Here is a 22,020-nt window from a genome sequence, read left to right as displayed (position 1 = left end):
AACTATGTGTTGGCCGGAGATGCCTCATCTTCTAGATCCACCACTGCGATATCATCTCTCGATGTCTAATCTCTTTCCTCGAGAATGATAACTACACCTTGTTGGGGTCGGAATCAAAGAAGATGTAAACAAGCTTTTCAAAGATTATGACTTGTGGGTCGCTCACACTTTGGATCTCCGAACTCTGGCTGCGGAAAAGCTGGACATGGAGGAGCATAATAGAGCTGGGTTGAAGAAGTTGGCATTGGAGGTTCTTGATAAAGAAATTGAGAAGCCTTACCATATCACTATGAGTAATTGGGACGATTTCGAACTTAGCATTGATCAGGTCTACTATGCTTGCATCGATGGTTTCCTTTCGTTCGAGATCGGGAGGACTCTGATATCTGAATACCATTAGATGAGACGATCAAAGTGGATTTAGGGTTTAGGGTTTAGAATAATCCAAATATTAAATATTTTTCTTTCCCTCCATCCCTTCCTTCTTAATGAATTGTCTTGTTAATTACTTTCATGAAATTATTTTCATTCAGATTTTGGTTTCAATTGCTTCCCTGAGAAAATCCCTTCTGGTATTTGATCTTTTTTGTTTTGTCAATAACTTCATTCAGTGCAGCCTTCTCTTTTTGTGGATTAGTTGAACTTTATTTTAGGATTTTCTGCTAAATAGGTGCTTTTTTTTATCATAACTTTTGTAATATATCATTATCTGCCATTTAATTGGTTTGGAGAATGGTTGGGTATGCCAGATTCAGGGATTTAGCAGAAGCTAGGACTCCTCTCAAGGTGTTCTTAGGTGCACCTTCTGCAGATCTTCCTTGAGATGTACCAAGGAGGATGATGATCTGAGGACAAGCCATTAGGGCCCTGTCAAAGTAGTCCTCATATAATGTTTGTGTTGATAGGATGGCTCATCTGGTACAATTCCGTGAAATATCACCTTCTAGGGATGACACGTGTATTGATACCAATGTAATGGTCAAGATCTGGTACAACTAATAAAACCTTAAATCAGTGAAGAGTCATTTAAATCAGATCTTGACCATTGCATTGGTATCAATACACGTGTCACCCCCTGAAGGTGGTATTTCACGGAATTATACCAGATCGGAATTGCAGACGATTTTTTCCCTCATGAAGACCAATATGGACTTCTTTGACAGTTCTAGACTTCTGGTCATGAAGTCATTCCATGCAGTTGTAAGCTACACAAGTGTTGTTGGTATGCTCCCTTTAGCTTAGATTATTTGTGAAATAAACAATTTCAAAGGACCAAATCACTTCTGCCTGATGTCCATAAGTTTTTTGGTTAACATCTAACAACGATCTAGTCTTCGTTATGTACAGTTTAGTTAGAAAGGCTATGAACAATAAGCTCTATATTAATAGGATTCAACTCCTCTCTTTAGTGTTCATCGCTCAAGCCTTGCCCATAGTTACCTGGGTGAGAGTCACGTGGCGAGGTGATGATCCAACAGTTCTTGACATCTTGTCCTCCGAGTCTCGATCAACACCTTGTTCTCCATGCATTTTTCAAACTGTTGGATCATTGTCTCGTCACGTGGCACTTGTCCATATAGTTATGAGCCAACCTGAGTGATGGATGCTAAAGAGAGAAGCTGGATCCATATTAACATCGTTTACCCTAACATTTATGTCTATTTTATCCTCCTTAACCGATAAAGTTTTTTATTTTCATTTATATATATATATATATATTTATATATATATATATATATGAAGTATCAACCGACCTTTATGATAAAGAATGGTAAAGGAAAAAAATGACCAGCTTTAACAAAAAAGAAGGTCATGGAAATAGGGATCAAATTTATGTCACCCACGAGGAAAATAGAAACTTTTTCACTCGTGGGTTTTAGTGTGATGAGAAATTCAGATGAGAATCATGAACAACATGACGAATAGTTTGGACAATCGTATAAAAGGTGGTATTCCCTTCAAGGGGGTGTCAAATGTTAGCCTTCTTCTTACCCCAAAAGAAAAAAAAAAATAAAAATAAAAAAAAATAAAAAAAAATAAAAAAAAAAAAGAAAGAAAGAAAAATCTTTGCCTTTACCGATAGGTTTGATCTGGTCCAACTTGTTAAAGCTCAACACTGGACCCATCGGTTTGTAAATCATCTGATGCACAGCCTGACCTAGCTGGATTATTAATGGGTCGATAACGGTGTTTGATTGTTGTACAATTGGCATCATTTTGGGCACTTCTTATGTGGATCAGACAATTAGCATGTTTAAAACCTGATTAGCATTGATTAATAATGGAACGATCAAATAGAAGTGTATACAGTCTTGACCTATGATGAGACTTGAATATTATCAAAATATTTAATAATTAAACAGTTAATTAGAATGTGAGACCTTAAATTGGTGAAGACTGATTAAACTTTATTCCCTTCTATGGTGAAAGAAAATCTTTTGCCAAAACAAAAAGAAGAAGAAATAAAAACACCATATCAATTCTAGATAACTTTTGCCAAAGAAAAAGGGAAAAGGCTACATCATATCAACTCTCTTTATACAATACATGCATTGTATTAGGTACGGTAACCCAAACATTTTGCAAGGAGAAGGCAAATGAATGTGATTTCTTGAGTGTGACCTTGAGAAACACATTGTGGGCTATGCTATCTTGTATCGAGAACCCTGATTATTAATTGATTAGGCCAGTTTCAAACTTCAGCTGGTTGGTTCAGGTCAAGTCTATTAATGTAACCTAACCTTTGACACATATACTCTAGATTACTTAAAAAAATTTCATGTTCTAAACCTAAAATAGGATCCATCACATAAATGTAAGAATTTAGATCAACTGCATGGACGATCACCTGATCGTACATGTGAGCATCCAACACGTGTAAAGTTAGATAAACCCATCTAAAGATGTTGCTCTTGTTTTCCTTCGTGCTTTGGCTAGCACCATAAATGGATAAAGGTTCATTTGCTTAGATAGTTGATAATCCGTATTCAATTCATGCTTGTATAAGGTTAAGAGAATCTGTATTAAAAAAAAAATCGATTTCTAAAAACTATTTCGATTCCATTTGAAAGCTAATAGCAGATACAAATTGGGATCAGTCACTATTAGAATCGGCCTGAGAACCCTGGCATCGGCTCTCAAATCCAAAATCACATTCTAGTGTTTTTGGGTGTGAATCGGACGATTGATCAAACCCGATTCCAATCCGAATGGACCGATTCCTGATTCTTGAAACCATGCTGGGGAGAGACAGGACCTGAAAAAGTGGTTTCTTGCAAGAGAAGGAAGCCTTCCTCATTGGGTATTTGGAATAGCAAAGAACTCAAAAAGTTCCCTCTCTCTCTTCTCTCCCTCTCTCTCTCTCTCTCTCTCTTGCTCGGTCTCTTATACACACAATGAGCTCGTTCGCTTTGCGTGTATCTGCAACAAGAAAGAAGCAAGAACAATGGCCTCCGTCTATAATACTTCTCAGCGTGAATTGGAAGTCATCTTCTTCGAAGACAACATACTCGCCACCGTAACCCACAGCCCCTCCATCGTAGACCAATGGCTCTCATTAATCCAACGCATCCATTCCCGTCGTCTACACAGACTCATCGTCGGCTTCGACGTCGAATGGCGTCCGAACAGACACCGTGGCGCAACCAATCCCGTCGCCGTTCTGCAACTATGTGTTGGGCGGAGATGCCTTATCTTCCAGATCCGCTACTCCCGGACCATCCCTCAATCTCTCACCTCTTTCCTCAACAACCATGACTACACATTCGTTGGGGTTGGAATCAGGGGAGACGTCAACAAGCTTTACCAAGATTATGGGTTGTGGGTTACTCGCACGATGGATCTCCGTACTCTCGCTGCCCAATCTCTGGATATGAATGAGCTTAAGAGAGCTGGATTGAAGACGCTGGCGTTGGTGGTTCTTGATAAAGAAGTTGAGAAACCTCACTATATTACGATGAGTAACTGGGAAAATTTCCATCTTAGCGATGATCAGGTGAGTTATGCTTGCGTCGACGCCTTCCTTTCGTTTGAGATTGGGAGGACTTTGATCTCTGACGGTTATAATAGAATTGTAATAAATCAGTGATCTGTTCTCTGTGCTTCTTTGTTACTTTCTCCCCTTGTTTTTGTGTGTGTTGTTAAGGTTCATGTGCTAAAGATGGTTAGGGTTTGAAAAAGTTGAAAAGAAGTAATCCCTTCCGCTTTTGTTGCTTGATTTTGTTCATGAAATTTGGATACTGGAATTAATCTGGATTTCTTTCTACTTATCAATTTTTATCGCTTCTGTAGAATCTGTAATCTGAATTGTTTGTTTAATTACTTCATGGAATTATTTTGATCCAGACTTTGGTTTCAATTGCTGCCCAGAGAAGGTATTTGATTCGGCCCAGCCTTCTTTTTTATGGATTGGTTGAACTTTATCTAGGGTTTTCTGCTAAATAAGTGCTTTACTGATCAGAACTCCCTATGGTAGTGATTATAACCCCAGGATAAGCTACAGGGCTGCAAGCAGGCCTTTCGTAAGACCAATGGGTGATAGTGTGCATGCCAAGACTCAAACCCACAACTACAACCAGCGGACTCGATTATCACTAGGCTACCATCACTCCCATAGCTTATATTTATTAAAGGGGAAACTCTTTTCCTTTAAACCCTTCTTTTTCTGATACTCCACTACGTTTTTGACTTTTACATTTCCTTCTCCTCGACTGTTTTTTGATGCTCTGATTATACCTCTTTTCACCCTGAAACCGTTGATCTTAGTTCATTCACCCCCGTAAGAGTGCAGAGATCAATGATGATGAACAGAAGTGAGGATCCAACCTAGTGTGCATGCCAGGGCCCTCTCAGTTGTTGGATCCTCACTGCCACTCATCGCAAAAGATTTGAATCCTTCATAGTTATGACGTTGGATTCGGCCTTTGATCCGTCTGCAGCCCCTTTTTTCTAGAACAGATGACTGCTGCTTGGATGTGGGAACCATGAGTGGGTGTGATGGTAAACAAAAGGTTGGGGGTTTAGATGATCGGATTCTAAGGTGTTTTGTATTGTAGATTTTAAGATATGGGAGAAGATAGAGTTGCTAGGAGCTTAGAGAACATGAGGTTGGGTTGGTGGTTTCAGAATGGGTTGAGACAACTGAGGAATTTTTTCAGAAGTTTAATTAGAAGTAGCCGAAGGGATCCATCTCTATGGTTTAGGTTCCTTATAGGCATCCGGTATTGATATGGAGTGAGAGAACATATACCCTAGTTTATATCCTGTTAGCCACATAATCTCCACGTGTTTCTTTGAATTTAGAAAAATTTATAGTGCCACGGCCCTAAAGAATACCACTCTCAACAAAAAGACCCTTTACATTACTGACGATAAAGGATTAATAGTGGCATTCTTTAAGGGATGGCAACCGTGAATTTTCCAGTCAATTAGCACGATTAGAAGCATGTCCATATTCTGAATTATGAATCCGGATTACTTAAACAGTTAATAACAATGTGAGACCTTAAATTGATGGAAACTCATTAGATCTGACCAGTTGACATCCCTAAATTTCCCTTCATCTACAGTGAAAGAATACTTTTGCCAATTAATTTGAAAAAAGGAACACCATATCAACTCTAAATAACTTTCACCAAGGAATAAAAGTGAGAGGAAATATCACATCGACTCTCTTTGATCGATACCCTGCTTTGTGGTAGGCACCGTAGCAGACGTTTTGCATGCAGAAGGCACATGAACATGGTTTTTTTGAGTATGACCTTGAGAAACACGTTGTGGGCTTCTGGTAAAAAATTAAAATGTGGAAGCCCATGTAACACTTTATGAACTGGTGAGGATACTTCTAGGTTTTAAACCCAAATTAATAAACTCAAATCCATAAAATAATTCTACCATACGACATGTTATTGACACATTGATGTGCCTTATGATCATCTTCTGGGATTTATGATAGGATTAAATATTTCATTATTATATTGTGTTTAACTCAAGTTGGGAGACATTTTTGATAAATTTGTATTTTAGATGCTTTATTTATTAATTTACATTTTTTTTGCATATTGTTACCACACTCACTAGGAGATCAGGACTCTTGAGTTCAAGTCTCTTGATTGTTACCTTCCCACTCTCCCATCTTCAATAGTGTAACCTTCTTCCCACTCTCCCATCTTCAATAGTGTAACCTTCTAAAAAACTGACCATACTGTGTAGGATATTAAACTTTGGGAAAATTACATGATTACTCATTTTTGGGTTTTCATTTACAAAACTATCCATCCTATGTTTGAGTTAACAAAAATATACAACTGTCATGTTGGGGTTTACAAAACTACCCATTACAGTGTTCGTCTTACATTTCATTCTAGTTTTACCCTTACTTCTTTACACCCAAACTTCCCTGGGATCATTGTATCTACGGCTCTTCCCACCCATATTTGCAAGTCATGGCATGACACCATTCCACTCCTTGCAAACCATTTCTCAACTCGATCAATTTATTTTTGCAGCAGTTACAATTGAAGGCACCAATGGCCAAATTGGCTGCGGTGACAACGGCGGCCTGGACGGGCAATGACTATTTAGCTAGGCACCCACGGAAACCACCCACGAAAACCACCTCCAGATCTGAAGTGATTTGAAGAAGAGGAGGAGCGTACAACAAGGTAACTCGCCTCACCCCCTCCCACCCCTTGCCTTTTGTAGTCCTGCGGCTCCTGCCCCACCCCTCTCTCTATTGTTAAGTCTCATTCTGTTAGGACTTTGAATCCTGCAACTGGATTAGTCCCACTCTGTTTAGGACTTAAAATTCTGCTACTAGATTAGTTCATTTCTTTACCACATGTCCAATTTCAGGCTTCAGATTTCGAAGGGCTGTTGATGAACAACATATCCTGCAATTGCAAGTCGATTGACATGGTGTGACTGAAGAGATGGTTTGAGAAGTGATTGGTAGAAAGAGGGGATGGAGATTTTTGAGTAGAGCAATTTCCACCCAAAGAAGAAGAAGAAGCAGAAGACGACAACGCAACTTGCCATCCCACCTCTTTTCTTTCCTCCCTATCCCGTTCTACAAACCCGAACCACACTTCTTTTTCTTCTTCACAGAGCACCGAACTGACCCACTCTCCACTGCCTTTGACTTCCCGCTACCGGTGATCAGCGGAAATCTCTTCCACCTAGGTAGTCATCATTGAATTCGCTAAATCCGATGTTGTTCTTAGACAGGGGTAAAAATCGCCAGGTTGCACATTGAGATCTGATTACGTTCTTGTATGCAGCCGAGAGGAGGCCCCTCATCTTCAACAGAAGAAGAGCTTGCCCTTGTTGGTCGACAACAAAGACCAAGAATGGTAAAGAGGAGGTTTCCCTGCTCAACTGTATAGGAGAAGGTAAGGGATGGGGTAGACAAGTTGATCGGAGAAGGTAAGATTCAGGGGTAAAATTGTCTAGAAAGTTTCATGTTGCGAGAGGAATATTGTACTGGGTAGTTTTGTAAACCCAAACATTAAGTGGGTAGTTTTGTAATAATAAACCTAATAGCGTGTAATAATCTTGTAATTTTCCCTTAAACTTTTGTACCATCAGCCCTAAAGAAAATTTACGAGGCCATGTTTTGTTTTTTTTGGGGGGGGGGGTAAAATCGAGGCCATTACTATAGGTAAGCTGGCCTCGGCCCATTTAAACCAGCCGGGACCTGTTGGGTGTTTGGTTTGATTTGGTTTGGTTTGGTTTCAATTACTATGATTGAGCCCGATATGCCTCATTGAAACGAACCATTCTTGGGCCTGGTACCAGAAAACCCAAATTCATTTTTTCCCAAACCCAGCCCAACTAATTTAGACAGGAATCTGTCTAATAGAACTAGAGTATTAGACTGATTCTTCTCTCTCTCTCTCTCTCACTCTCAATGTCCCCACCCACCTCTCTTGTGAGGCGATATACTTGCAATCAATGAATCAAACACCGAAAAAGCTGGTGAATAACAAGGGCTAAAGGTATTTAAAACGTGCAAATTTTACTATTCCTTTTCTTTTTTTGGTAGAATTTGGACTATTCTTTAAGGATGCATTTATAGATAATAATTACATGAATTCACAAAAGATGTTTTGGTGGACCTTTCAAAATTAATATCAGACGGGTTGATATTGTTGCCTTGGATTAAGGGTTTCCATCGGACGATTGCTAATCAGTTCCGGTCTCAAGGGGCAAATTGGGAATCGTCCCATTTATTAACTGGTTCCAAAACTAGGTTCCTTAATTGTTCTTGGCACTCAAGCATCAAATAAGTTCAAAATTTTTAAATATACAAATAACATCTCAACTCTCAAGCATACGAATAATTGAATCACTCTTGTGGTGGAAACTGATTGTAAAGAACTTTGTTCCTATGTCACAGGGAGTAACACTGGTCACAGCTGTCCCATTTCTAATATTTTGGATTGTAATTTTCAGTGTGTTCCTAGGGGATGCTCCAATATTATATCAGAATCCTTAATTAGGAGGGCCCTGTCTTTTAAGAACATGACGATTTGGTCAAATTCCACTTCGTACTTAATAGAATCTTGTAATTCAACAACTACAAGCTCTACTCTTATATATGCAATCGTAACTGGTCCAAGCATAACCAATTCAAGATGATTCAATTTTGGTCTTTCAATTTTGAAAGCATGGGGAAACTGTCTCTGAACCGTCCATTCCATTTAGTGATCAGACCAAAAAATCAGCTCTAGCTTAGAATTGTCCCATTTAATGTTTCACAGCTTGGTTCCGAGATTTGACAAGTTGGTCCCAAATTGATACCCCTCACTTGGATTCCATCATCCCGCTAAACTCTAGTAACAAGGAATTGGACCTTTCATTGGGAGTGGCAATGGGTTGCTACGCTAGTCTTTCTGAGCATTAGTCGAAGTGCGTATAAGTATTAGTCGAGGTGCGCATAAGCTGACCTGAACATCTTGGTTAAAAAAAAAAAAAAAACCTTTCATTGGGAGTGAAACCCCCATCTTGAGTCTACTCGCATGAACCACACTCCCCAACCAAGTCCTTTTTCTCTTCACTAAATTAGGTAAAGTTTTACCAAGATCTCCGACCAAGTCTCAATCAAGTTTGCTTATCTTACTATTGGTTCCGGCTTCAGATTAACCTGTGATTCAGCTTTTTTACTGTGTCGGCAGAAGAAGTGTGGTTGTGGTGGTGTGGATGTGAATGGGGAAGAGACAGAGATCCAGCAATCCGGAAAAGATAAGACTATAAGAGCTACATTTGAGACTAGCATCAAACATCAACCATTTATAATTCTAATCTCTTGCCTTGTCTTTCTCAACCACACAAAAAGCTCTGAGCTTGTTGGATCCAAACAGGTTCTTTGTGTTTAAGGTGCTTAATTATATAACTTTCCCAGGTCCCAGCTCGCTCTTGATCTTATGTCTTGTGATGACCCTCTAAATTAAATTCTCACCACAAGAAACAAGGCAGGCAAGCCACATGGGTCTCATTAGTCTTATAAAACCTGTGTAGCAGAAATGATCCCCATGACGCCGGAGTGGCCTGGGATTTTTTTTCTACACCCTCTTATATATTGAGCCATAGGGATCATATTGATACTTTCTATCTCGATTTAATTAAAGGGCAGAAGAACCCAAACGCTTGCGTAGCCATTGTACCAGTGCATAGGCCAATGGAAGGCTGCACAAAGGCATCCATCTAGGCCGGAAGGGCGCTGTGGGGGATGGAGGGCAGTGCGCTAATGCGGTCTTTTAGCGCTTGCTTGTGTCTGAGCATTGAACTATGCAAGAGTGTAGGGTTTTTTTTCTTCTTAAAGAAAATGTGAAACCCATCCCCTTCCTCTCATTGCTGATGCAATTTTCCATTCTGATATTGTAAGAAACCTGTAACTAGAAAATATATCAAAGATCCTATTTAATTCATACATGCACATTGATAAGCCGATCCTTCTCCTCCCATGCTTAGAAGATATGAACCCTACAAAACAATAATAATATATAGTCTGGGGCAATGAAGGATTTAATTAACTTTCTATTTCAATAATATAAGTATCCTACATGGGATCTACTGCTTCATAATTAATATGAATTAATATAATTAATAAGGGAAAATTCTGGCATGCCATCGTTGTGCCCACACCTGTGTCTGTCTCTCCCTTATGAAAACAATGCTCTTACCCTTATGTGTCATGCATTCTCATTGGTGCACGTTGCTAGCTTATGGTAGGAGGGCATGCCTAACCCTCTCCCAATTAATAAGTATGTTGAAGAGAATAAATATTGTGAATGAATAATTGTTATATGGAATTAATATTGTCAAAAAAATTGTTGAAATGTCGATTTGTCAGGGGATGGTAGATAGAGGGTCACAGTAAGAGGAAAAAGAATCTTTCATGATTTGTAAAGCAATTAGAGGGAATACAAAATTTCTTCCTGATTGCTTGTAACCATCTTTCTTTCATTTTTATTGATAAGTTTGTTTCACATGTTGTTATTATATATTATTTTAATTAAATTTATGGGCAGTTACCTCTTGACACAAGTACATGACAGTGGGAGTGGCCAATGAAAGGGTGCATGCTAGCATCTTCAGCGCAGGGCAACATGGTCTTATTGCACATGATATGTCTTGGCATAGATACAGGTCAGGAGGTAGCGTTCTTTCTTCCTAAACTTAGACATCCATTTTCATGTAACTTGAGTACAAAATTCAATTTTTTTCTACCACAAAAAAAAAATGATATAAAATTTTTAATAATAACATTATAGGAAAATAACTTATTTTTATAGGAAGACAAAGTTAAAAATATTTGTACCATATATGGCAGTTTAGTTAGACGCTCAAACTTTCTAGATACTTTGATACTAAGGAAGTATTTCTCATTGGCTAATATTAACCAATGCACATCACATTTTTTTTTTATCTGACATGTAAAAATGTATGTACATCTACATTTTATTCTTTATTTTTCTCTAATTGAAGATAAAATTACGAATAGAAAATTCTCCATCGGTAAACATTCTTGCAATTGAGTACACCCTAAAATATGCATCCATCAGGTTTTCCTCTAAAAAACAAAAGAAAAAAATATAATAAAGAAGAAGTGAATTTCTTTTCACCCATTGTGAATAGATAATTTATTAATGTTAATCCATAGGATCTAATCCTTAGATTGGACCATAAATAGATATTTCAAACCTTTTAAATAGGGATAGAAGTTAATGATGACATTCATTATTCCATTCTATATGTCATATCACTTTGGTGAAGAAATTTAATGGTATCTTCCCCTCACCCTAGGTTAGTGATAGAAAATTTCCTACAAAAAAAATTTCCCCATCAATGATAGGATACCAAGGTGTGAAGAATCACAATCGAGTTGAACGAGGTCAATTCATCCAATCCGGCTCATCCAATCTTTGTACAAAAAACCCTAAATGGCGTTAAAATGTCGATTTCAAAGCTAGATCGATCCAATTCTTGATTCTGTGTTTTAAGGGTAAAAAATTTTTACACCATCAGCTAAAATTTTAAACTACATGCCGACACCCCTTTTATGACCCATATAACTGTAGCAACTCCCGTAAGGTGAAGTGTAATTATTGTCCACCGGAGGCATTATTCATGGCTACCACCATGATTTTGTGTGTGAGTCTCATGTGTTCATTCCTATTATTAAAAAAACAGAAGAAGATGAGATGAGGTTATGTTGTAACTACTACTAACTGGTGACAGTTTTACGAAGGTAAAAAAGAATAAATTATCCTTTTTTTTAATACATGGACATGAAAATGTGAGAAGCAAGAACACAAAAGTGGCCATCCATCATCTTATCTATAGTTCTTGACAAACTTAAAGAGAAAATTACATTACATATAACACCCTCACACAAATACAAACTATAATTATAAATACAAAGTTTTTTCTAATTTGCTTCACAACCCATTGTCCATGGGACCCACCAGAGGGCCCACCTCAACCCAGAAATCGAATATAACAGCCTGTATTAATTAGATCTATGAACACTACATCTCACCTCTTTCCTCCTGTCTCTCTCTCTCTCTCTCTCTCTCTCTCTCTCTCTCTCTTCCTCCCTCAACTACACCCACCTCATCACAACCCACAACCCATAACCACAAGCTTCTTCTTCTTCTTCTTCTTCTGTTCGGTTCAGTTCAGAGAGAGAGAGACACCATGAGCTCAATCCTTGAGAGCTTTCAGAAGAGAAGCTTCTTTCCTTCCAGACCTGTCAATGAAGACCTTCCTGTCTCTCAAAACAACCCAAAAGAGCAAGGCTTGCGTAGGAGGCTCTCATCTATATCCCTAAGGATCAACCCCATTTCGTCCACTTCTGCTCTCAACTTTCTCCCCAGATCTAAATCAATGTCGGCTATAGGAGAATCAGCCGGAGGATCTATAAGGAAATGGTGGGACTGGGGATGGGCTTGGATCAAAAAGCCTGCATTTGCTAAAGATCTGGAGATGAATGAGGAAGAAACAGCCATGTTAGGGTGCCATAACAAAGGTAGCTGGAAACATGTGTTCTATAAGGTAAGATCTGAGTTCAGAAAGCTTATGGGTTCCAATAATGTTGGTTTACCTCAGACCTTCAGGTATGATTCTTACAGTTACTCTCAGAATTTCGATGATGGCAAGAAGACTCAAGCCTAATTAATTAAACCCATGAGAGGGTTTTGGCTGTTCATGTTGAGAAATTAAGATCAAGAATTAATAGGGGTTCTCTGGTTTTCTTGAGTTAGTATTTTTTTTTTTTAATTAATTTTTTTGTTATATTTGTTGAATCGATGGAGATTATTAAATTTTTTTGATTGAAGTCCAGTGAATTGGGTTTGGCGGGATAGAATTAGATGGTGATGGTGGTGCACTACTCCTTGAAAATGTAATACTGAGGGAATAACGTTGAGGAAGAGGAAGGTGAAGGTGGCGTGCAAGTTGGATCTTATGGCTCGGTTGTAAATTACCATATAATATCGCATTTCTACATAATCATCTGTGTAGTAAATATTTTTCTTCTTTTCTTTATTATTGTTTTTTTTTTCTTTTAATTTATGGCTTATATTGAAATTGTTATCTTTAGTTTATGAACCACATTAGGTGTTCTATCATTGCCCGGTCTGTGGTCCCAATATCAGACTCCATAGGGCCAGCGGAGGAGGTGGTAGAACTTGCTTAGTGATTCAACACGTTGAGAGAGAGAGAGAGGATTTCGTAGTTAGATTAAAATTTGGGGAAAAGAACACCTCCTATTCGTGCAACCCTTACACCAAAGCAGCCAATGAAAGGACGCACATGGGTATCAATAGAGGTGGGTATGTCATTTTATTGTCCTTTGTGACTAGACACAAGGACTGCAAGATTAATGAGCCTTTTATTTTTCCCTTTAAAATTTTAGAAAGAAAGATTTTTGCACTACCCATTTATATTGATATCTTACACATTTAGTCAATAATATAACAAAAATGTTTATTTAATGAGAAAAGAGAATAGAGCACATATTTAATGAGAGAGGAGAGCTAAAGCTTACAAGAGAAATGAACACACCGACAATTTTTTTTCCCCCTTAAAGTTTTAGAAAGAAGGATCTGCACACTACCCATTTATACTTTCTAACTGCTTTTCTTTATTTTAACATTAAAATAATAAAAAAATTAATTCAACCCAAATTTAGTTCACCTAACATGTGATGTGACAAACACTAATAAGCCTATATTATGGTAAATTTGATCAAATAACGAGGGAATAACTCCAGTGAGATAGCTAAGTTAACAAGGGACCTTTGTTTCAAGAAGCATGTGGTTTTGAATTCAATTCCTCTTATGTTCTTGGAATCATTCAAATGGGTATTTAGTACTCTTCACAGTTTTTGGCGAAAGTGAGGTACGTCTCATATGAGGGTCATTCTAGCCAAATACGTCATTCGATACTCATTAAAAAAAAAAAAGTTTCATACATAAGAAAACATCGAGGTGATTTCATAATAGAAAAAGTGTATGTCTTACAACATCCTGCAAGTGAGAATAGTTTTATTTAGTCACATGTTAAATACAACATCCATAAGTATTATTGACTCTTATTTTCTGGAGGGTAGCTGGTGATTAAGAGGGCGTAAAACACAGTGGTTCCCTTTTGTGTTCCGTGATCTTTATGAGTCTTGAGGCTTGCACTTTCCCATTTTTCCATAGCTGGTAAAGATTGACAAGTGGCATATTAAAAAATGAGTGGCGGGGGCTGTCATGTAAACCCATTCGTAGGATCCAACTAAGATGCCAGGTAGGATGTTTTAATACCCATCAATCAGGTCTAGGGCTTAAAGTTAGGACAGCGTATTTTTATCTGTCAAATTGAATTAAAGGGATATGGAACTTTTAGTACAGTTTTTCATCATGGAGGGGATGAAATATCGAATTTTCTTGTAAATAGGTTTAACGAGGAGAGAAAATATGATGTCGACCGATTGGATGTGTGTCGCTGAACATAGGAATCTAAACATTGGCATTATGAAGATTCGATTCTATTAATTAAAATTTAAAAATTAGTTGTTCATGTGTCCGCAAATTGGTCATCCTGACTCTTGAGGAAGAAATTCAATCCTAAATTCTTAAATGGTCAATTAGGTCAGTTTAACAAAAGCCAAACAATTAAGCTTTTGTTTACTTTCTATGCAATCATTCTCGATTTCTTATAATTGGTTCTTCTTAATGGTTTCCTATTGGTTCAATTTTTCATTTTTCATGTATAATAATAACAATAATAATAAAATAAATAAATAAAACTATCCATTCACATGTATCTGTATGTCGAAACACAAGCAATTGACATGAAAAGACTACGCTGCACCCTATCTCATGTGCTAAAGAAGCCTATGTGCTAAGGAGACCTTCGTGCCACCTCGCATTAGACTGAACATTAGTACAGTGATTGCACAAGCGTAAAAATTTTTTTCAAATAAATATTTCTATACAATATAATCTCCGTAAATCCCATAATGATATCATTTTCTAACACCTTAGATGAATGGTAAAGATTTTTTTCAAACATTGCCCTTGTAGAAAGTCCATCCTCCTTTTTTTCTTTTTTAAAATATTTTTTGCCAGGTAGTAACTCTCATGAGGACGAGATCTCACCGCCCGAGGCTAAGCGGCTGAGCGGTCCCTCTTCCTCATGGGTCGTAATCATTTAGAAAAGGACAAAGGAAAATTTAAAAGGGAATCCTAATCATTTAAAATGTCTCCGATCCAAATCCACCGACACCGTCACGGCGTCACCGTAACCGTCACCGACACCGGAAAATATTTGAAATTACAACCCGACATCCAACGAAACGAAAAAGTCAAAGGCTCAAAATTAAAATTTCAAAAAGTTAAATTACGCTGCACGCCCCTGAGATTTTGAGAAATAGCGTCTGTAGTCCAACATTTCTTTCCAACTGTGATTGTGCTCTCAAAATTAAAATTTTAAAATATTAAATTACGCTACACGCCCCTGAGATTTTGAGAAACCGCGTCTGTTGTCAAACATTTTCTTTGCTACTGTGATTGTGCTGAATTGACTTGGTTTTCTAAGGTTAAAAAAAAAAAAGTGTTCCATGGTAATAATCATAGCCCCTAGGACAAGCCCCTGCATAACTAGCTGACTTGAATAGTGATATGTTGAGGACATTTTCATCACTAGACTATCAACACATTGGTATTATTGACTTGGTTTACTAGTTGTAGATTTGTAACCCTAAATCATATTTGCTATTGCAACCAAAGAGTCTAACCACCATTTCAAAAATCGGAATTGGATCGGTCAAGATTAGAATTGGCCATGAACAATTTGGTTTCAAGTATCGGTATCATATCAGTATCGGCTGAGACCGATCCCCAATCCCCTGATCAATCCAAATCGATTACTCGCATCATTTCAAAGGTAAAACAATAATAAATAAATAAACGTACTTTTCCTAAAAAATAAGGGGCAAAAGTGACCGATATGCACCATTCCTTTCCGATACTGATCCGGATCATATCAATATTAGCAGAGAACGATACCGTATCAATACCGATACCAAGAACTAAATCCATGCTTGGAACAGAATCAACACTGACCAATCCCCGAATCCCATTTTCATATATGAACTTGTCTATCATTGCCTTGGGATGTACGCATTGACAAAAAGATGATTTTAGAATTCAGATCCTCTCAAGTGCCACTAGAGGCCCCGTGCACATAGAATGGCTGGGAGGACTTGTGGTGTGCGCCTGTATATTGGGCTGCTTGTTTGAGTCCTCCAACCGTGTGTTGGGCCTTCATTGGTACTAGAGAGGATCCAATGGATTTTACTGCCTTTCATGGGCAGGTTTGGATCCTCTCCAGCCAGGCAAAGAGTGCTGTAGAGGGACCAATAAGAGAAAATAGGAGAAAGATAACAGGAGAGCGAGTGACACAAAACCCTCACTGATCCCGCTCTAACACGCCCAGGCTGGAGAGGATCCAAATCTGCCTTCCAACGCCAAAATAAAACAATGTTTGTAGGCTCTATGTCAACGTGAATTCCGCGGTTGAAGTGGTATCTTAGAAGGGCATAATATCAATCCTTATGAATTATGACTAACCAAGTAGCATTCCTTCACACTTATATCTTTGACCTGCAGCATGCAGAATGTTGCGACCTAAGGGTTAAGCGCGAAACAGTCTCTCGACATTCTCAAGGTAAGGCTCCATGTTCTCGGCCCCCGGACCTCACACATGCAGAAACCTCGTGCACTAGGTATGCCCTTTTCCACAGAATGTAGAATCCGAGGCTAAAAGCCTAAGAAACTGTATGAGTTCCTAATGAAGAAAGAGAGAGATTTTACACCTCACAATATCCAGACAAATTTATTCTGAATCCCAACTTCTGTCAAACCATGGTTTCAGTCTGTGCATTGTGTATGATTCCATAATCTCATGCAGCAGACACCTATAATAGATATACACTTCTATTTTTAACAACAAAATGAATCTCCAATTATATTGCTTTTCACATCTTTTACTTGTACATAGTGATGCCATCACAGTTATGGCTCCACAAAATTAGCTATTATCTACAATTCCCACATTCTTGCTCTGTAAAGGGAGGAAAAAATCTTAAATCATTTAAGCATTACCATTGTGTTCCCACATAAGTAGCCACTGTATTCAGATATGCCTCCCTCTTGTGAGTTATATAATCTACCACATATCTCTGCAACTGCATTTCCCATCTTTGAAATGGTGGAAGTTGCAGGGATCTTTGATAACCAAGTTATAGCCAATAAAGGTTGACATGAACTTGCAAGCAGAATGACAATCTCCGCACATTCGGACACTCTTAACTATCCGTATCGACATTCCACGTGGTAATGAGATTAACCCAAAAGCTAATGCTTTGATTTCAGAGTGAAAAATACCTGCTCCACATTCTCCCTCTTCTGAATTGTGTAACAAGTGGTTTCTATCAGCTACATAACCCAATGTCTCCATCTTTTCTTCCAAATCTGCCAATTCTGTGATGACTTCTTTCATCGGAATCTGATCTGAAGCAAACTCATAGATGGTGTTTCTAACTTCAATCCAACTAGAATTAGCTCTAATGAAATAATTTTTCGTTTTAGGCTTCATTGCATCTTTCCACTTTCCTAATGCTAAAAGAACCTGTTCTAGCAACAAAGTGGCTGCAAAGTCACATGGTTCAACTTCTAAAAGCTTTTCAATTGCATATTCTGCAATCTTCATATCTCCATTTACCCGGCAGGAAGAAAGAAGGGTCCTCCAAACTGAAGGCCCCGGTTTGAATGGGATGACCACATCAATGAATTCCAAAGCCTCTTCATACATTCCAGCTCTCCCCAGAACTTCAACCATGCAGCAATAATGCTCCACTGAAGGTTCAATCCCGTAAATTTCATCCATCAAAACAAAGAAATGGAATGCTCTATCAACTAGACCCTTTTGGGCACAAGCTTTCAAGACAGAGAAAAATGTGGTCGAATCTGGTAACTTGTTCTTCCACCGCATCTGGGCAAACAAATTCAGAGCTTCCAATGGATGACCATGATTGACTTTTGCAGAGATGATGGACGTCCATGAAATAGAATTCTTCTCATGCATCTGGTTGAAAGCTGTGACTGAAGCATCAATCTCACCACATACAGAGTACATTGTGATGAGAGAATTGCTTGTGCTGAGGTCCGAGATGAGACCTCTTTTCATCAAATAGGCTTGTGCCTGTGTTCCAACATTTAAATGGACTGGATTTGCACAGGAACTCAGAACCTGAAATGCAGAAGTGGCATCAAGATCCCCTTGAGACCTTTGGATACTGAGTAGTAGTTTGTGGATTGATTCATGGTCCTTGGCCCTAAGGCAGGCTTGAATCAAGAAACCCCAAGAGACAGCCTCAGGAATTAAATTACAGAGCTTGAGAGCTTGCTGATGATGCCAAACCTCCGAGTAAAGCTTCATGAGAGTATTCACTACTGACACATTAGATCCATAACCAGTTCTTAATATCTTGCAGTGCAACTCTTTCCCTCTTTTCACATCCATCAGAGATAAACAAGCTAGAAGAACAGATGTATAAGTGTATTCATTAGCTTTAGCTCCAGCAAGTTGCATTTCACTAAAGAGTCTAAGAACTTCTTGAAAACATCCATTCCAACGATACCCTGTAATAATTGCTGACCATGTAACTGTGCCAGGATCTTTTAGTCTCACAAACACCCTTTGAGCTGCCAGTATCATCCCACACTTAGAGTACATGTCAATTAACGAGCTGATGACATATGGGTCAGCTTTCAAATCAAGTTTTATGATCTGGGAGTGGAACATTTGTCCCAGTCTGAGGTCCGACTGTAAAGAACCCCATTTCAGGATGCTTGCAGTGATAAACTCATCTAATCCTCCTTCTTTCAAGTGTACTTTAAATAGCCTAGGAACAACTCCATCCATGTAATCTAAAACATTGAGATCAATGCACTCAGTGTACATATTCAGAAGAGAACTGATCAAATAAAGATCTGATTCGAAACCAGCTCTGAGTATATATCCATGAATCTCTCTGCCAAGATTCAAAGATCCTAAGCTAGTGACAGCTTGAATCATGCTTGCCAATGTGAACTCATCACAGTTGGAAAGTTCATGCATCAAAGTTCGGAAAATATTCAGAACTTCATGGTTATGGGTGTTACGAACATAGCCCGAGATTAATGTGTTCCAAGAAACCAAGTCTCTTGTTGACATATTGTCAAAAACTTTCCTTGACAAGTCCATATACCCACAACTAGCATAAAAGTCTATTAGACTGTTATAAATAAACAGAGAAGAAGCAAAACCCACCTTAATGATAAAGCATTGGACCTGCATTCCAAAATCCAAGCAGCTCAACTTTGTACAAGCCCCAATAGCAATCGAGAAAGCAAATGCATCCGGCTGGATTCCAGACCATATCATATCACAGAAGAGACTTAACCCTTCTTTCTCAAGCCCATTCTGTGTATATCCACTTAGCATCGAGCTCCAAGACACCAAATTAGGCGACAAAATACAAGAAAAGGCAAGTGACGAATCTTGAAGAGATCCACAGCTAGCATACATGGTCACAAGTGCATTCTCCACAAATGAGTCCATGATGCCCTCTGTTTTTAAAATCCGGCAATGGACTTGACGGCCGTAGATGAGATTTTTGGCAGCAGCACATGCACGCAAAACAGTGGCAAAAACAAAAGAATCTGGTTTTAATAAGGTGTAACTAGCGTCTTGAATCATATTCTGGAAAATCATCAAAGTTACCACTGCAGGCCCATGACGGGTATATCCTGAAATGAGGATGGTCCATGATATCAGCGTCCTCTCAGGCATTTCATCGAACAGAGACTGTGCTTCGTTCATTAGACCAGCACCCACGTACAATTGGAGGCACATATTGAACAGGAGGAGGGTTGGTCTGGTACGTGCAAGGTTTGCTTTCAGTTTCTTAACATCGAGGTTGGTAATGCCGTTTCTGTTGTTTTGACGAAGAAGACGAACTTGGTGGGTGGATGGAAGGAGGTAAGAGGGTGAAGGTGAGGCCAGGGCTGCGCAGGTTAGTGTTGATAGCATGAGCGTTAGCTCCAGAGCTTAAATTCCCTCTCTGCGTGGAAAGCCCAGCCCAGAAGAGGAGCAAGAGCAAACAACATCCAGAAGCGACTTTTACTTCGCTAGAGGTTCTCAATTTCAGGAAAATGAGAAGGGAATCAGAGGCGATAGCAGGAACTGCATTCAGGGTGGCATGGACGGTGAATGGCCTCGGCCCTCCATTTTGGTGTTTCAAACGTCATCTGAAACTTGTAAACATGGCCAGGCTAGCCGTCTTGAACCAGACAGCTCGAGCCAGAGTCTAAAGTTAGACCCAGAATTCAGATTTTACATGGAAAAAATGGAGCGTGGACAAATTAAAACCAGCCCAAGGAAGTTAAGGTAATCCTCTTGAACATAAATATCTTCAGCCTTGTGGATGCTAGAATTCACATCGACTTCTGGACAAGATTGAACATGGTAGGGATAAGATGGGGTGGGCAAACTAAAATGGGTTTTTGTCCTGCATTCAAGTGGGGATCATGAAGGGCTTGGGCTTATGCTTTAGTACTGTGGGTTGAACTGGGCTTATAATTCTCTTCTTTTTTCTTTTTTTTTTCAAACCTTATAATTTAATTGAGGGGCAAAAGAACACCATCGATAGTGTTGCGTATGCTTAAATACATGGGAAAGTGGAATTAAGTTGTGCAAAAGATATGCATGCTCTGCTCCACTTCTCCATGTGTTTAGGTGTATGCAACACTGCAACACTTTCAGATAGAGTTCTTTCTCTCTTAAATTCATTTACTCATTTCATTATGTATGAAATTAATGGGTAATAAATCTTTATAGTTTTCATTTAAAAGTGTTTACGACTCAGGATGAAATTGGGTATTCCATTCATACAGTTATCACATTATGTGTCTTTTAGAATGATGATTTCAAGACATAAATGTGAATGTACATTTACATTGGACAACTTCACATGAGAATCTTAAATGGTGTACTGTCATAAGTTTAAGTAATAAGATCGGGGAAGTATTTGTCAGATTTTACAAAAGAGTTGGATTTACACCAGTATCATAAGGGAATGAGGTCTTGACGGAGCTTTTCACCACCACATTAGATATTCACCGGAAGGGAAAATACTTCCTATGGGGGAGCATGGCCTCTATGTCTACATGGGCACCAATCGGAGAATTCGAGAAAGCATTAACAAGAGCAACACTTTGCATTTCGTGGGGTTTGTCTATTTCTTTTCTCTAAGAAAAATTTCTTACATTCCCTCATCTCTACCTTTCATTATTAGAGAAGTATTGGTATAGGGTTCCTAAATCCAAGTATCAAGAGAAAAATTTCTTGCCTTCCTCCCTCGTCAAGTGGATTTGCTACAGATTATCCTTGCATTGCTTTGTTGCGAAAGAGCTAAGTTTCCTAGATGATGTCGTACCTTTTTTTCCCCCAATGATTAAAAATTTTATTATACCCCACATCATCATGAGGACTGATTTGGCAGATTAGTTGCATTAAAATTTATTTCCCATCATATTCCTTAAACTGATTCCATCACATACAACACAAGCGAAGACTGCACTCATTTTTCTGAGATTTGTATTATTCTAGGCCTGCCGCAACTTTGGGACCTAGAGCATGAAGATGGAGCTGGGAGAAGGTTGACCCTAAACCAACTTGGCCCGCCCAACGCAACCACGGTCAATAGTGAAAATATATCAAAATTCCTAATCATGTTTTGTAACCCAAAAAAAAAAAAAAAAAATTCCTAACCATGGGTGGTTTAAGGAGATTAATTGTTGAAACGGATAGATATTTGTACATAATTTCTATGGTTCAGGCCGATTGCAATCAATTCCAACCATAAAATTAAATGTTGGTATTGGATTAACCATGTCGGCGAATAATTGGCAGATTGGCTCTTTT

At 38.6% G+C, this 22,020-nt stretch overlaps 3 protein-coding genes across 7 annotated transcripts; 2 read left to right on the top strand and 1 right to left on the bottom strand.

Annotated features, from left to right (window-relative positions):
• Positions 1-3,360: 3,360 nt before the first annotated feature.
• Positions 3,361-13,047, top strand: LOC122062854 (Werner Syndrome-like exonuclease). 3 transcript variants are annotated; one of them, XM_042626508.1, is made up of 3 exons: positions 3,361-3,994; positions 6,510-6,662; positions 6,853-7,580. In XM_042626508.1, the coding sequence occupies exons 1-2, from the start codon at positions 3,446-3,448 to the stop codon at positions 6,636-6,638; spliced, it is 678 nt and encodes a 225-aa protein (XP_042482442.1). In that variant the 5' UTR covers positions 3,361-3,445; the 3' UTR covers positions 6,639-6,662; positions 6,853-7,580. The 3 variants fall into 3 exon arrangements, with proteins under 3 accessions (XP_042482442.1, XP_042482441.1, XP_042482443.1); XM_042626507.1 differs by having other exon boundaries at positions 3,362-3,994; positions 6,507-6,662; XM_042626509.1 differs by lacking the exons at positions 6,510-6,662; positions 6,853-7,580 and adding an exon at positions 10,530-13,047 and having other exon boundaries at positions 3,363-3,994.
• On the top strand, positions 12,199-12,675 carry LOC122062846. The gene has a single exon (XM_042626499.1). It carries the CDS (start codon positions 12,199-12,201, stop codon positions 12,673-12,675), a length of 477 nt encoding a protein of 158 aa, XP_042482433.1.
• Positions 13,048-16,991: 3,944 nt separating the features above from the next.
• LOC122062841 (pentatricopeptide repeat-containing protein At4g21065-like) lies at positions 16,992-20,507 on the bottom strand. Of its 3 annotated transcripts, none has more exons than XM_042626492.1 (2): positions 19,819-19,998; positions 16,992-19,715 (listed from the first exon to the last, which is right to left on the bottom strand). In XM_042626492.1, the coding sequence occupies exons 1-2, from the start codon at positions 19,862-19,864 to the stop codon at positions 17,221-17,223; spliced, it is 2,541 nt and encodes an 846-aa protein (XP_042482426.1). In that variant the 5' UTR covers positions 19,865-19,998; the 3' UTR covers positions 16,992-17,220. The 3 variants fall into 3 exon arrangements, with proteins under 3 accessions (XP_042482426.1, XP_042482427.1, XP_042482425.1); XM_042626493.1 differs by having other exon boundaries at positions 16,992-19,688; XM_042626491.1 differs by having other exon boundaries at positions 16,992-20,507.
• Between the last annotated feature and the right edge of the window lie 1,513 nt (positions 20,508-22,020).

This window comes from Macadamia integrifolia, unplaced genomic scaffold, assembly GCF_013358625.1.
Source record: "Macadamia integrifolia cultivar HAES 741 unplaced genomic scaffold, SCU_Mint_v3 scaffold1129, whole genome shotgun sequence".
NCBI lineage: Eukaryota > Viridiplantae > Streptophyta > Magnoliopsida > Proteales > Proteaceae > Macadamia > Macadamia integrifolia.
This window is presented reverse-complemented; position numbering and strand designations above follow the sequence as displayed.